General features: G+C 43.3%; 1 protein-coding gene across 1 annotated transcript in view; it reads left to right on the forward strand.

Annotated features, from left to right (window-relative positions):
* LOC124550927 (diphthine--ammonia ligase) overlaps window positions 1–16,261 on the forward strand; it is a 139,034-nt gene that overhangs the window by 13,144 nt on the left and 109,629 nt on the right. Inside the window, exon 2 of the mRNA XM_047125723.1 lies at window positions 9,110–9,294. Within this exon, the coding sequence (XP_046981679.1) occupies window positions 9,110–9,294 (185 nt within the window). The remainder of the gene's footprint in view (window positions 1–9,109; window positions 9,295–16,261) is intronic.

The following is a 16,261-nucleotide window of genomic DNA, read 5'->3' on the forward strand; positions in this document are numbered from 1 at the left end:
TGTATGGATTTTCTTCAGGCTGTAAAGAGCTATTATTCATACCATGGGTACAAGAAGTGCCGTCATTAGTTACATTCAATGAGAGGCTCATTCTTTTTTTGAAAGCAGTAATATCTTTTACTCTTCTGCTGCCCTTGTAAGCCTAACACGCCTGAGGATTGTCTTCCAGTGTTTCCTCCCTCAGCGTTTGGAAATCCCTCTTTGCCAGAAGGCAGTGGTTCCTCTCTTCATTAGCCCTCAGAAAAGATATGGTGCCTCCTACACCAACTGCACCATACCAGAGGTTATCTTCTCTGTTGAAGTTGCCGTTCAGAGGTATTTTTTCCATCAAATCCTCCAGACAAGTCCACCGAACCCCTCCTATTGGCCACCTGGGATGGGCCTGATAGGGGAGCAGGCAAACACCCATAGGATTTTTCATTGCATATGATGACAAATTGAACATCATTGTAGGGTGATCCCTGAATGAATAAATAAATACACTAGCCTTGTTAATCCCCGTTTCCTCTGATATTGTTCTCAAAGCAAGTCACTACTCTTCTTCTTCTTGTTCTGCTAGCACTTGTGCTGGCTTACATGTTCTTCAGTACACCACAAGGCATTCTGCTTCCACTCTGATTTAGCTCCTTTCCTGCTTCATTGTGAATAGTGTGTGCAGAACAACTGCCAGCAACCTTCCAAATGAGCTTGAATTTGTGTCAATTTTGCCCTGTTTCTAATTTTGTAAGATGTATGTAAGAGTAAGTAATAAGTCCTCTGACTCAGCTTGGAACACACACACATAATTCTAACAGCAGTGGAGTTTGAGGACCATATCCGTGATGCACTCACGTTTACTAAAGAAACCTCTGACCGCCCTTCTTTGAAGTTTCTCAATCTTCCCTCTGTCCTCCCTGGTAAGGTGACAGACTGAGAAGCTGTACTTGAGAATGGGTGAAATGTATGTTTTGTGTGCTCTCTCCTTCAAAGGTGAATTGGATTTGTTTACAGTTCTCCCAGTGAATCTGTCTGGCATCTGCTTTTTCTACATCTGATATTATGTGGTTGTTCCACTATAAGTTGCTCTGCGTGGTTAGTCCCACACATTTTATGGTAGTTACTGTTCCGGTGATTTATTGCCTCCAACACAAACAAACAATAATGGTTATTACAATATATTTAAGCCGGATGTGGAAATGTACTTATGTTGAATGTCAGCCGCCAGTCTCTGCATAAATTGTCTGTCCTCTGCAGGTTTCCCTGTATACAGTTTCAATTTCCTGATTTTGTGATTTTCCTATATACAACAGTATCATCTGTGAAAAGTTGTGTGGCTCTGCTGATGCTATCCAATCAGAACATTAATAAAACTGACAAACTGCAGGGATGGATTTCTGACTGGAAATGGGGGGAAAAAAGGTGCTATGAATATGTGTCCAGAAATGCATCGTTGCCACGGTAGATGACACTGACGAATGAAAGTTCCTCTGACCACGTGCCCTGTGTTCCTTGTGCGTTGGAAGCTGTGTGACTGAGGCATCATACTTTAAGCTGCAAAATGCTCCTGTATTCCAAGCAGATGTAAACCGTCAAGAGACAGCACAGTTATGCCAAAACCAGTTTCCTCTCAGATACCTACACATCACACAACATTTCAAGGCCTTTTTGGATGTTCGTGTGATTATGGGTCCCTTCAGACAGACGAATGTGCTGGGAGGCAGTGGACTTTCCATACACCAGATTTGCAGGACAGGATTCTGCCTCTTGGCCATTTCTATCTGCTTGGCTTTACAGAAACAGAATCTCAGATGTTCCTGACATGAACTGGATCATTCTGCTACTTGCAGTATACTGCGCCACTTACACAGATTGCAACACGTGAGAAACACACAGTGTGTGGTCAAAGAAACTTTCATTTGTCAGCACCATCTACTGTGGCAATGATGCATTTCCAGACACACAGGACCTTTTTTCCTCCATTTCCAGTTGGCAATCTGTCCCTGCAGTTTTGTTAATGTTCTCTCTCTCTCTCTCTCTCTCTCTCTCTCTCTCTCTCTCTCTCTCTCTCTGTGTGTGTGTGTGTGTGTGTGTGTGTGTGAGAGAGAGAGAGAGAGAGAGAGAGAGAGAGAGAGAGAGAGAGAGAACAATAATGGCACCACATCACTCCCTAGCAATAGCCTGCTATGTAATTATTTCCACATCTGACGATTTTGCTCTTCTTCTCTCACAGTACTTGTTGATACGATTGTAGCCATGTTAATGGTTCCCTTTCTTTTCTGAGCATTCAGTCACAGTCATAAACAAATTTTTTGCTCACAGATTGCATTCAATACTTTTAAATGAATGTTGTGTTCATATGCATCACAATTTATAACAAGTCTTGAAGCTTGTGTGCTATGCCATTGCCCAGTGAAACAAACCTCAACAATCTCAAGTTTCATCTGGGTTAGTTCCTGTTCTGGCTTAGTGTATTTGACATTATGTGGAACAAAAGGTTATTTACAGCTTGTACAGAAACTAAACTGCAGTTATAGGGAGTCGAAAGACATGAAAGGAAAGGAGTGGCTGAGGAAGGAGCGAGATAGAATTGTAGCCTATCCTCAACATTATTCAATTAGTATGTTGAACCAGAATTAAACTGAACGAGGTGGTGCAGTGGTTAGATGGTGGTGGTGGTGGTTAGTGTTTAACGTCCCGTCGACAACGAGGTCATTAGAGACGGAGCGCAAGCTCGGGTTAGGGAAGGATTGGGAAGGAAATCGGCCGTGCCCTTTCAAAGAAACAATCCCGGCATTTGCCTGAAACGATTTAGGGAAATCACGGAAAACCTAAATCAGGATGGCTGGAGACGGGATTGAACCGTCGTCCTCCCGAATGCGAGTCCAGTGTGCTAATCACTGCGCCACCTCGCTCGGTGCAGTGGTTAGACACTGGACTCGCATTCAGGAGGGCAACAGTTCAATCCGGCGTCCGGCCATCCTAATTTGGGTTTTCCGTGATTTTCCTAAATCCCTCCAGGCAAATGCCGGGATGGTCCCTCTGAAAGGGCACGGCCGACTTCCTTCCCCATCCTTCCCTAATCCGATGAGACCGATGACCTCGCTGTCTGGTCTCCTTCCGCAAACAACCCAACCCAACTAGAATTAAGGTTCAGCAAGAAGAAATAAAAGCTTTGATGTTTGCTGATAACATTGTAATTCTAGCTAGTTTTACAATAACAAAGAAAAATTTTTGACACTGTTTGTGTTCTAATTGGCCGTACAGTTACTTTTTTATACAAAACTTTATAAAATATTGATTTTGAACAAGTGCTTTTGATTTATGCAAATTTCTGCTAGAGTGATTAGCTAGTGATGTTTTCAGAGGTGCTTGAGTTGCATTAGTTGATACAACCAACTACCCTGTAAACCATGTTCAAGATTATCATCTACTGAACTATTTACAATTACACTGTGTTTTTATAGAACATTCTATTTAATGATTTTGCACGTTTCTTACAGAAACTGTATTCCTAGGTTACAAATTTTTGTTTTAACAAAATGGAAATGTTCATACACGAAATTCCAAATTATCGTAATGTTGCAAATGAAATAGTATAATCATCTTTGTTATTATTACAGCAGGTTCAATAATTATGCATAGTTTTACATAACGAATAATAAATGTGAAAGGAATTTACCCAATTGTAAATATACGATAATGTAATAAGTGATACAGTGTATCGAGTAATTCACTAAAGATGGTGTATCGTCTGCTCCTATAAGAAATACAAGGCTGTTACATTACAGTTGATAGGACACTTCCTGAGATGTCAAGGAATAGACAGTTTGGTAATGGAGGGAAATATGGGGGATAAAAATTGTGGAGGGAAACTTAGGCATGAGTTCAGTGACCATCTACATCTACATCTACATCTACATCTATACTCCGCGAGCCACCTTACGGTGTGTGGCGGAGGGTACTTATTGTACCACTATCTGATCCCCCCTTCCCTGTTCCATTCACGAATTGTGCGTGGGAAGAACGACTGCTTGTAAGTCTCCGTATTTGCTCTAATTTCTCGGATCTTTTCGTTGTGATCATTACGCGAGATATATGTGGGCGGTAGTAATATGTTGCCCATCTCTTCCCGGAATGTGCTCTCTCGTAATTTCGATAATAAACCTCTCCGTATTGCGTAACGCCTTTCTTGAAGTGTCCGCCACTGGAGCTTGTTCAGCATCTCCGTAACGCTCTCGCGCTGACTAAATGTCCCCATGACGAATCACGCTGCTTTTCGCTGGATCATGTCTATCTCTTCTATTAATCCAACCTGGTAAGGGTCCCATACTGATAAGCAATACTCAAGAATCGGACGAACAAACGTTTTGTAAGCTACTTCTTTCGTCGATGAGTCACATTTTCTTAGAATTCTTCCTATGAATCTCAACCTGGCGCCTGCTTTTCCCACTATTTGTTTTATGTGATCATTCCACTTCAGATCGCTCCGGATAGTAACTCCTAAGTATTTTACGGTCGTTACCGCTTCCAATGATTTACCACCTATGGCATAATCGTACTGGAATGGATTTCTGCCCCTATGTATGCGCATTATATTACATTTATCTACGTTTAGGGAAAGCTGCCAGCTGTCGCACCATGCATTAATCCTCTGCAGGTCCTCCTGGAGTATGTACGAGTCTTCTGATGTTGCTACTTTCTTGTAGACAACCGTGTCATCTGCAAATAGCCTCACGGAGCTACCGATGTTGTCAACTAAGTCATTTATGTATATTGTAAACAATAAAGGTCCTATCACGCTTCCCTGCGGTACTCCCGAAATTACCTCCACATCTGCAGATTTTGAACCGTTAAGAATGACATGTTGTGTTCTTTCTTCTAGGAAATCCTGAATCCAATCACAAACCTGGTCCGATATTCCGTAAGCTCGTATTTTTTTCACTAAACGTAAGTGCGGAACCGTATCAAATGCCTTCCTGAAGTCCAGGAATACGGCATCAATCTGCTCGCCAGTGTCTACGGCACTGTGAATTTCTTGGGCAAATAGGGCGAGCTGAGTTTCACATGATCTCTGTTTGCGGAATCCATGTTGGTTATGATGAAGGAGATTTGTATTATCTAAGAACGTCATAATACGAGAACACAAAACATGTTCCATTATTCTACAACAGATTGACGTAAGCGAAATAGGCCTATAATTATTCGCATCTGATTTATGACCCTTCTTGAAAATGGGAACGACCTGCGCTTTCTTCCAGTCGCTAGGTACTTTACGTTCTTCCAGCGATCTACGATAAATTGCTGATAGAAAGGGGGCAAGTTCTTTAGCATAATCACTGTAGAATCTTAAGGGTATCTCGTCTGGTCCGGATGCTTTTCCGCTACTAAGTGATAGCAGTTGTTTTTCAATTCCGATATCGTTTATTTCAATATTTTCCATTTTGGCGTCCGTGCGACGGCTGAAGTCAGGGACCGTGTTACGATTTTCCGCAGTGAAACAGTTTCGGAACACTGAATTCAGTATTTCTGCCTTTCTTCGGTCGTCCTCTGTTTCGGTGCCGTCGTGGTCAACGAGTGACTGAATAGGGGATTTAGATCCGCTTACCGATTTTACATATGACCAAAACTTTTTAGGGTTCTTGTTTAGATTGTTTGCCAATGTTTTATGTTCGAATTCGTTGAATGCTTCTCTCATTGCTCTCTTTACGCTCTTTTTCGCTTCGTTCAGCTTTTCCTTATCAGCTATGATTCGACTACTCTTAAACCTATGATGAAGCTTTCTTTGTTTCCGTAGTACCTTTCGTACATGATTGTTATACCACTTTCCCCTCGCTTTGGACCTTAGTCGGTACGAACTTATCTAAGGCGTACTGGACGATGTTTCTGAATTCTTTCCATTTTTGTTCCACATCCTCTTCCTCAGAAATGAACGTTTGATGGTGGTCACTCAGATATTCTGCGATTTGTGCCCTATCACTCTTGTTAAGCAAATATATTTTCCTTCCTTTCTTGGCATTTCTTATTACACTTGTAGTCATTGATGCAACCACTGACTTATGATCACTGATACCCTCTTCTACATTCACGGAGTCGAAAAGTTCCGGTCTATTTGTTGCTATGAGGTCTAAAACATTAGCTTCACGAGTTGGTTCTCTAACTATCTGCTCGAAGTAATTCTCGGACAAGGCAGTCAGGATAATGTCACAAGAGTCTCTGTCCCTGGCTCCAGTTCTGATTGTGTGACTATCCCATTCTATACCTGGTAGATTGAAGTCTCCCCCTATTACAATAGTATGATCACGAAACTTCTTCACGACGTTCTGCAGGTTCTCTCTGAGGCGCTCAACTACTACGGTTGCTGATGCAGGTGGTCTATAGAAGCATCCGACTATCATATCTGACCCACCTTTGATACTTAACTTAACCCAGATTATTTCACATTCGCATTCGCTAATAACTTCACTGGATATTATTGAATTCTTTACTGCTATAAATACTCCTCCACCATTGGCGTTTATCCTATCCTTGCGGTATATATTCCATTCTGTGTCTAGGATTTCGTTACTGTTCACTTCCGGTTTTAACCAACTTTCCGTTCCTAATACTATATGCGCACTATTTCCTTCAATAAGAGATACTAATTCAGGAACCTTGCCCTGGATACTCCTGCAGTTTACCAATATTACGTTAACTTTTCCTGTTTTTGGTCTCTGAGGACGGACGTTCTTTATCAACGATGATAATGTCCTCTCTGGTAAGCCGTCAGGTATTTTATCGTTTCGCCCAAGGGGGGAAACCAGATTCAAATTGCTGTAGGCTGCTGTAGAGGGCTGAAGAGGTTTGTACAGGGTAGGTTAATGTGGAGAGCTGTGTCAAACCAGTTTTCAGAATGAAGAATACAACAAAAATAATAAACAACATTAACTGCTACTGGTACTGCTACTACTATATGGCATATAGTTCATTGTTGACAGCTGCCTGAATTGAATTGGTAGTGTGGTGTCTGCAATTGAAAGTGCAGAAAACTGAGTTTCATGCTGTTGTTAAATATTTTCATTTGAGGGGTTAGACTGCCACACAGATCAAAACAAAATTGGGTGAAGTTCACATGGACTCTGCACCATCATTGAATGTCATGTATTTTGCGGTTAATGAATTTAAATGAGGTCAGACAAGCACTGAAGATGAAGCGTTCGCCAGCTATTCACTTGTGAGTTCCCCACAAGGGAAACCATTGACGAAATCCAAGAACACAGAATAAAAATTTGTGAAATTGCTGAGCCTACGCATCTCAACTGAGTGAGTGCACAATTCCTGGATGGAGAATTGGCTGTGAAGAAGCATGATGCTCACAGTTGACCAAAAGAACATCTGGCCCAGTATTTCTACACAGTGTCTGGAGATGTTCAATCGCAGTGCGCAAGACTTTTTGTGACAAGTTGTGACTGTTGATGAAACATGGATCCATTATTACACACCAGAGTCAAAATGGCAATCAGAACAATGGACAAAAACTGGTGAAAGTGCACCAAAGGAGGCAAAGACCATTTTGTCAGCTGGGAAGGTGATGGCCACTTTTATTTTTTTTTTTTTTGGGGGGGGGGGGGGGGGGGGAGTTTCTCAATGAATAATCCTCACAGATTACTTGGAAAAAGGCAGAACCATAACTGGACCCTATTATGTTTCTTTGTTGGACTGTCTGAAATCTGTGTTGGTGGAAAAAATAACAAGGTTGGCACACAAAAAAATGCTCTTTCACCAGGAGAATACATCATCCAACACATCACGGATAACAGTTGTGAAAGTACATGAATTCGGCTTGGAGTTGGTTCCTGGGCCACCCTATTCATCGGACTTAGCCCCAAGTGACTCCTTCCTACTCCCTAACTTGAAACTTTGGCTTGTTGGAAGTCAGCTTCATCAAACTAAGATGTGATAGTTGCAGTCCAGGAATATTTTGCAGAGTTTGACAGAACCTATTTTTTATGATGGAATGAAAATATTGGTAGATTGCTGAACCAAGTGTATATCCCTGAAAGAATACTGTCTTGAGAAGTAAGCTGAGTTGTTTACAAAAGCAACATGTTTTTTTTTTTTTTTTTTTTTTTTTTTTTTGCTGGACGTATCAAATCCCCCTTGTATATCTATCCAGTCATCATCTTCAGGCGCTGCAAGTTGTGGTGTTATGTGTACTCACTGACTGTACTCCAGCCAGACAGTGAACTCGCTGGTCTCACATCACTGTTTATAACTAAGTGAGTGTTCAACTTCTGGCACCCACTGTGCCCTCATCTCCAGAGCCATCCAGCTGATAAAAAAAATTACCTATTCAAAATATTGCACATCTGTGACTTCACCTGTGGTCAGGAATGATGCCGCTGTGCTCTGTAAGCTGGCACTGAAATATCTTTTCGAAGTTGATTCTCAGAGTCTGATTTTAAATAAGTAATAAAATCAGTGACAATTATGAAATTATAGAAATTTAAATTTTATTTTTAGTAAGGCTACACAAGCGCTCTCGGCACCACCGACCCTAGACTGCGAAATGTTGAATTTCTTAATAATTGAACAACTGAGCTGTTTCTTCTTAATTTTGTGTGACAGATGAATGTATCTACCTTGAAGAGATAAACATTATCAAAGATACTGGCTTGTACAGCTATCAATGTACTCTAATGAGATCTTTATGCAGAAGTGTGCTGTCATATGTGAAAATCATATTCGAACTGAGGCACAGACACCTATGTGAACCAAATGAACACCTTGAAGTACACCATTAATCAACCATGCTGAGAAAACCTGAGACGGGAAAAATAATAATGTGCAGCACTTCTTGACAAGTCTCTCTGTATGCATTATTTACACACATCACTTACATATTGTTCCAATCACCTTTTCAGATGTGGCTCATATTTCTGTGGCAGTGTTTTCATTGTTGAGATATTTTTCCCCGTACGAATTATGAACCTTGATACACTGTTTACAGGAAGCCTAGCATTTGGAGTTGGAAAGAGGTGTGGAAGGGGGGGGGGGGGGGAGAGAGAGAGAGAGAGAGAGAGAGAGAGAGAGAGAGAGAGAGAGAGAGAGAGAGAGCTGGCTCTGAAAGGTTTGTTTGTTGCCTTGTGTGCAGAGGAGCTGGACAGCTACATGTACCAGTGTGTGGGCCACCAGGGGGTGGAGCTGTTTGCGGAGGCGGTCGGCCTGCCTCTCTTCCGAAGAGCTATCAGTGGTGTCGCCATCAACTGCGGGCCACAGTACACACCCACACCCAGTGACGAAGTGGAAGATCTTCATGAACTTCTGGCTTTAGTGAAGGTATGCTTAATGAGTTGAACCGCTTGATATACAAATGAATAACCCTAGTTGTGGAATTAAGTGCCTGGTTTCCCCCGTCTGTTACTGCTATTTAGTGTTTCTGCCCTTTGTGTCCTTCATTTTCAAGGCGTGGCATTCTAGCTAATTTCAGCACCCTTCACAGCTTCCTGTGTTCATGTTCGAGCAAGCACTTTTCAGGAAGAGTCATACAATGTATTACTCCTCCCCATACACATCTCACAAAATGACCATGAGTAGAAATTTCATAAATTAGAGCTGATACGGAGGCTTAATGAGAATCACTCTTTCAAAGCACCATTTGCCAGTGGAACAGGGAAGAGCGGGATCAGTTGGTGGTATCCTCCGCCACACACCATTAGGTGGCTTGTGGAGTACAATGTAAATGAAAAAGGAAGTTTAGGAATCACAGTTTTTAACTTGCAACTCTAAGGACCCAGTCAGCATGTGTGCTCATTTTGCTGGGTGATGATGTGGTAAATTTGTTGGTTATTTACAATGAACGCATTATCATAGCCAAGACAGACATGAAGCCCAAGCCAATGCAGATGATGAAGAGACTGAAGAAATTTATGATGAGGTAAAAGAAATTATTCAGATACTTAAAAGAGATGAAAATTTGGCGAAGAGTTCTCGGGCTTTCAGCTGGGTGGCGGTGTCTTCAAACAGCGACGTTTCGACGAGTGACATACTCATCATCTTCTGGCGAAGTGCCGAGACTTTGCGGATGCCGGTCCCTTTATACCTGCGGTGTGCCCCCCACCACCTGGCCGCGGGAGGCTGGGTCCAGAGGAGCCGGCGGGCGAGGTGGAGGGGGAAGCGGGTGCGCGGCATCCGCAAAGTCTCGGCACTTCGCCAGAAGATGATGAGTATGTCACTCGTCGAAACGTCGCTGTTTGAAGACACCGCCACCCGGCTGGAAGCCCGAGAACTCTTCGCCAGCTGTATACGCCGGGAAAGCATACACTCACACAGAGATGAAAATTTAATTGTGATTGGGGACTGGAATTCCATAGTAGAAAAAGCAAGAGAAGGAAAAGAATTCAATAGGAAACCAGCTGGTAGAATTTTGCACAGAGCATATTTTAATCAAAGCTAACACTTGACTTAAGAATCATAAAAAAAAATAGGCTGTATATGTGGAAGAGGCCTGTAGACACCAGAAGGTTTCAGATTGATAATGGTTAGACAGAAATTTAGGAACGATATTTTAAATTGTAAGGCATTTCCAGAGGCAGATGTGGACTCTGACCACAATTTATTGGTTGTGAACTGTAGATTAAAACTGAAGAAACTGCAAAAATGTAGCAATTTAAGGAGATGGGACCTGGATAAACTGAAAGAACCAGGGGTTGTTGGGAGTTTCAGAGGGACCATTAGACAACAGTTGACTAGAATAGGGGAAAGGAATACAGTGGAAGACAAATGGGTAGCTTTAAGAGATGAAATAGCGAAGGCAGAAGAAGACAAATAGGTAAAAAGACAAGACCTAATAGAAATCCTTGGATACTACAACAGTTATTGAATTTAATTGATGAAAGGAGAAAATTTAAAAATGCAGCTAATGAAGCATATGAAAGGGAATGCAAACATCAAAAATATGAGATTGATGGGAAGTGCATAATGGCTAACCAGGAATGGCTAGAGGACAAATTTAGGCATTTAGTGATGCATTTCATTAGGGGAAAGATAGATACCACCTACAGGAAAATTAAAGAGGCCTTTGGGGAAAAGAGAAGCAGCTGCATGAATATCAAGAGCTCAGTTGGAAAACCAGTCCTAAGCAAAGAAGGGAAAGCTCCAAGGTGGAGGGAGTATATAGAGGGCCTGTCTATACAAGAGAGAACAACTGGAAGGCAGTATTGTAGAAAGGAAAGTGGACATAGATGAAGATGAGGTGGGAGATATGGTACTGCGAGAAGAATTTGATAGAGCCCTGAAATATCTGAATCGAAACAAGGCCCTGGGGGTAGATGATATTCTGGCAGAACTACTGATAGCCTTGGGGAGAGCTAGCCATGACAAATCTCTTCCATCTGGTGTGCAAAATTTGAGACAGGTGAAATACTCTGAGTTCAAGAAGAATGTAGTAATTCCAATTCCAGAGAAAGCACTTGCTGAGAGGTGTGAAAATTACCGAACTATCAGTTCAATAAGTCATGGTTGCAAAATACTGAAACGAATCCTTTACAGCCGAATGGAAAAACTGGTAGAAGCTGACATTGGGGAAGATCAGTTTGGATTCCGGAGAAATGTGGGAACATGCAAGGCAGTACTAACCCTACGACTTGTCGTAGAGGATAGCTTAAGGAAAGGCAAACCTATTTTTATAGTATTTGTAGACTTAGAGAGAAAGCTTTTGGCAGTGTTGTCTGGAATACTCTCGTTCAAATTCTAAAGGTGACAGGGATAAATACAGGGAGCGAAAGGCTATTTGCAACTTGTACAGAAATCAGATGACAGTTATAAGAGCCGATGGACATGAAGGGAAACAGTGGTTCAGAAGGGAGTAGGATGGGGTTGTAGCCTATCCTCGATGTTATTCAGTCGGTACATTGAACAAGCAGTAAAGGAAACAAAAGAAAAATTTGAAGTAGGAACTAAACTTCAGAGAGAGGAAATAAGAAATTTAAGGTTTGCTGATGACATTGTAATTCTGTCAGTGACAGCAAAGGACTTAGAAGAGCAATTGAATACAATGGACTGTGTCTTGAAAAGAACTGGGGAGACAAGAAATTTGAGGTACAACTTGACCAAAAGAAGGTATTGGTTGTTAGGACACATTCTGAGACATAAAGGGATCACCAATTTAGTACTGGAAGGAAGTGGGGAGGGGGGGGGGATCATAGAGGGAGACCAAGAGATGAATACTGTAAGCAGATTTGGAAGGATGTAGGTTGCAGTAGTTATTGGGAGATGAGAAGGCTCACACAGGATAGAGTAGCATGGAGAGAGCTGCATCAAACTAGTCTTCGGACTGAAGACCACAACAAACACAATGGAAGTTACTCTTTTGAAATCTGTAGATGTTACGGATGAAATATAGCAATTGAAAGGTTATTTGTTTATGAGGGAGATAGAAATTGAGAAGGGAATGAGACAGGATTGTAGGCTACTATTCAATATGTATATTAAGCAGTAGTTATTCATGTCATTAAGGGAAGTAAAAATTTAATTGTGATAGGGACTGGAATTTGACCGTAGAAATAGGGAACTAAGGGAAATACTAGGAGAAAGTGGATTAGGAAAAAGAAATGGCGTGAAGCTTACTGGTAAAATTCTGCACAGAGCATAATTTAATTGTCGCTTACACATAGTTACATGTCAGAAGAATGTGTAAAACATGGAAGGGACCTAGAGACATTGGAACATTTCATATAGATTATATAAATGGCAAGACAAAGATTTTGAAACCAGATTTTAAAGTATAATTCATTGGTCATGAACTGCAGATTAAAACTGAAGAAGTTGGATCAATGTCGGAAACTAAGGAGATGGATCCTGGCTAAATTGGAAGAACCATTGGCGGTGGAGAGTTTCAAAATAATGTTAGGTAATGATTAACTGGCACAGGCATGGTTAAGCAACCTACAAGGTGTTTCAGGAATACTTTAACAAACTTTGGGGACATGTTCCTTACACCAAAACTAAAAAAACATGTCCAGTAAACATGTGCTCTAAAATGCATACCGTAAGAGCTGAGCACCTCCTCATCTTCACTGCTGTGAAACACATCTTTCTATTGAAAAAGTGCTCCTAGCTCTTAAGGTATGCATTTTAGGGCTCACATTTCCTGATTTTTTTTTTTTCCCCATACTACCTCCCCCCAAAATATGGTAAGCGAAGAGCTTGCAGTAGACGTGTTGTTTCACAGTATCGAGGATGAGCACGTGTTCGTCGCTCTTAAGGTATGGATTTTAGAGCTCATGTTTTTTAGACATTCTTTTCGTGTTTTGGTATAATTAAACTGTCCCCCAAGTTCGTAAAAGTTTTCTCAAAACACCCTGTATACTACTAAATGGCTAACCTGGTCCATGTTGCACAGTCTCAGTTGCAGGTTGCTATCTAACAGCTTTCAGCATCAACAAAAAATGTAATTTACAGTATTTCATACGATTATTGACTCTCATATTCTGCTCATTAAGAGGTATAATCTTGTGTTAAAGATTTAACACAGTGGGATAAGTATTGCAGTTAGAAATAGTGTGTACATCTTGAGGCGCTGTAGCTCATGAAGTGAAAATTACCCAGACTATGTGTTATAACATCAAGTTTAACAAATATATTTCAGAACAACACAACACATATAAGTCACAGATCAAGTTGACAAGCAAGACATGTGTGCACGTTAGCATTCGAATGAGCACTGAGTCCCAGTCTAGCGGCCGCTGCTCGGCTGGCTGCTTAGGTGGCGCAGCTGCTGCATGACTGGCAGACAGCGCTGCACGTAGAGGATGCCCGTGATTGTGCGGCAGCGCTTTGAATGATCGGCGAGTCACAACACTTTTCCCCCCTTTGAAATTGTTGCACTGGTCTTGATGGAGGTGTCCTGAAGATGGCTAACGTCCACAGGCGTTGTTTGACTCTCTGTAAAGTCTTGAGGAGGTGGCTTCCCGTACGGACGGAAGTGCCTCGATGATAACGGGTCGAGATGACAGGAGACGTAGGGGTCGAATCTGCTGGGGCCCCCTGCACCAATCTGCCCGTTGCGGCAAGTCTAGTTGATATAACGGGAGACATGGGCGATGTGTCGGCATCCTTTGGAGGAGGAGGCGAGTAGATTTGCTCTGACAGAGGATGGTCATCCGGTTCCTGCATAGGCACATCTCCTGGTGGCGTCCGTTCTTGCGCTGGCATTGCGATGACGGTGAGAGGGCTGCGTTGTGAGTATTGAGAGATGCCAAGATCCAGAGCGTCAGGTAGGGCCAAAAGTGGTGTAGCGGCATTCGGAACAGGCGTTGCTGGCACACGAGGCCGAAGCTGGTCCGAATGATGCACTGCAACACCCATGTCCATCTGGATTTCATACAGGCGTCTGCCACGGTGTCTTAAGATGCGGCCCGGGCTCCATTTTGGCCGCCTGCGATATCCCCGTACCCAGACGAGGTCGTCGGCGGTGAACCGGCCAAGTGAAGGCACCCGCGGCCGTGAGGTGGAAGGCCGCAGAAGGTGAAGTAGCGTGCGGGGCTGTCGGCCATGTAAGAGCTCAGCCGGGCTGTGGTCGCCCATGGGGGTGAAACGGTAAGACGCCAGAAACTGGAGAAGCGCATCATCAGCAGCAGAAGAAGTCAGAAGTTTCCGCATCTGAGCCTTAAATGTACGGACCAGTCGTTCAGCCTCACTGTTGGATTGTGGATGGAACGGTGGGGCTGTGACATGCATAACGCCGTGACGAGCACAAAAATCCGCAAATTCGGAAGAGGCAAATTGCGGACCATTATCAGTAACAAGAGTAGAGGGGAGGCCTTCCAAAGAAAAAATGCGGGCGAGAGCACTGGTGGTTGCCGCGGTGGTATGCGACCTGCAACGGACAATGAAAGGAAAGTTAGAGTAGGCGTCAATTATGAGGAGCCAATAAGTACCTAAAAAGGGTCCCGCAAAGTCAGCATGAATGCGCTCCCAGGGCTTCTCAGGCGAAGGCCACGGTGACAAATATGGCTTCGGGGCAGCGGCCTGTGACGCACAAGGGCCACAGGCAGCCACCATGTGTGCTATTTCAGAGCCGATGCCAGGCCAGTACACATGACGGCGTGCCAGCGATTTTGTGCCAGACACACCCCAGTGCCCTTGGTGAAGGAGGCGCAAGACCGAAGCACACAAAGACGCAGGTACCACAACACGCGGCGAAGCATTGTCAGTGGAGAGGAGGATAACACCATCCCTAGCCGTGAGGCGGTAGCGCAAAGCGTAGTAGTTCCGCTACGGATCAGAAGTCTTAGCGGACGGGCGATCTGGCCAACCCTTCTGAACACAGCGTAAAACCCGGGAGAGGGTAGGGTCAGAACCCGTAGCAGCCGCCAGCCTGTCCCCAGTGATGGGGAACCCGTCCACAACCCGTTGCTCAGCAACATCCAGGTGGAAACACAAAAGTTCGTCCCTATCGAATGCCTGATCAGGACCCATGGGAAGGCGAGACAGAGCATCAGCATTTGCATGTTGAGCTGTTGGCCGGAAATGAATCTCATAATTGAAACCAGACAAGTAAAGAGCCCAACGCTGGAGGCGGTGTGCAGCCTTGTCGGGAAGTGACGTTGATGGATGAAACAAGGAAACAAGTGGTTTGTGATCCGTAACAAGATGAAATTTTGAGCCATAGAGAAAAACACCAAACTTATGAAGAGCATAAATAATGGCCAAAGCTTCTTTTTCAGTTTGAGAATACTTTTGTTGGGCATCCGTGAGAGTTTTGGAGGTATAAGCAATGGGTTGTTCCGAACCGTCAGAAAAATGGTGTGCAAGGACTGCACCGACCCCGTATTGAGAGGTGTCTGTGGCAAGAACAGGATGTTGGCCAGGTCGATAAGTAGCCTGGCACGGGGCCTGTTTGAGATTAGTCTTCAATTTCTGGAAAGCCGCATCGCATTACACGGACCAGTGAAAAGGCACGTTTTTATGCAGCAGGTGATGCAACGGCTGAGCCACTGAAGCTGCAGGTGGTAAAAACTCGTGATAGTATGCTATTTTTCCCAAGAAGGCCTGCAGTTCCTTAACAGATGTAGGGCGAGGAAGGGTATCGATCGCAGCGACAGTTTGCTGAAGCGGACGAATACCATCCCGAGAGAGTTGAAACCCCAAGAACGTGATAGATGCCTGAAAAAATTGTGATTTATGAAGATTACACTTAAGACCGGCAGTCTGTAAGACATGAAAAAGTGTGCGGAGATTTTGAAGATGTTCTTCAGTGGTGGAGCCAGTGACAACAATGTCGTCCATGTAATTGATACACCCA

This window comes from Schistocerca americana, chromosome 9 (assembly GCF_021461395.2).
Source record: "Schistocerca americana isolate TAMUIC-IGC-003095 chromosome 9, iqSchAmer2.1, whole genome shotgun sequence".
Classification (NCBI taxonomy): domain Eukaryota; kingdom Metazoa; phylum Arthropoda; class Insecta; order Orthoptera; family Acrididae; genus Schistocerca; species Schistocerca americana.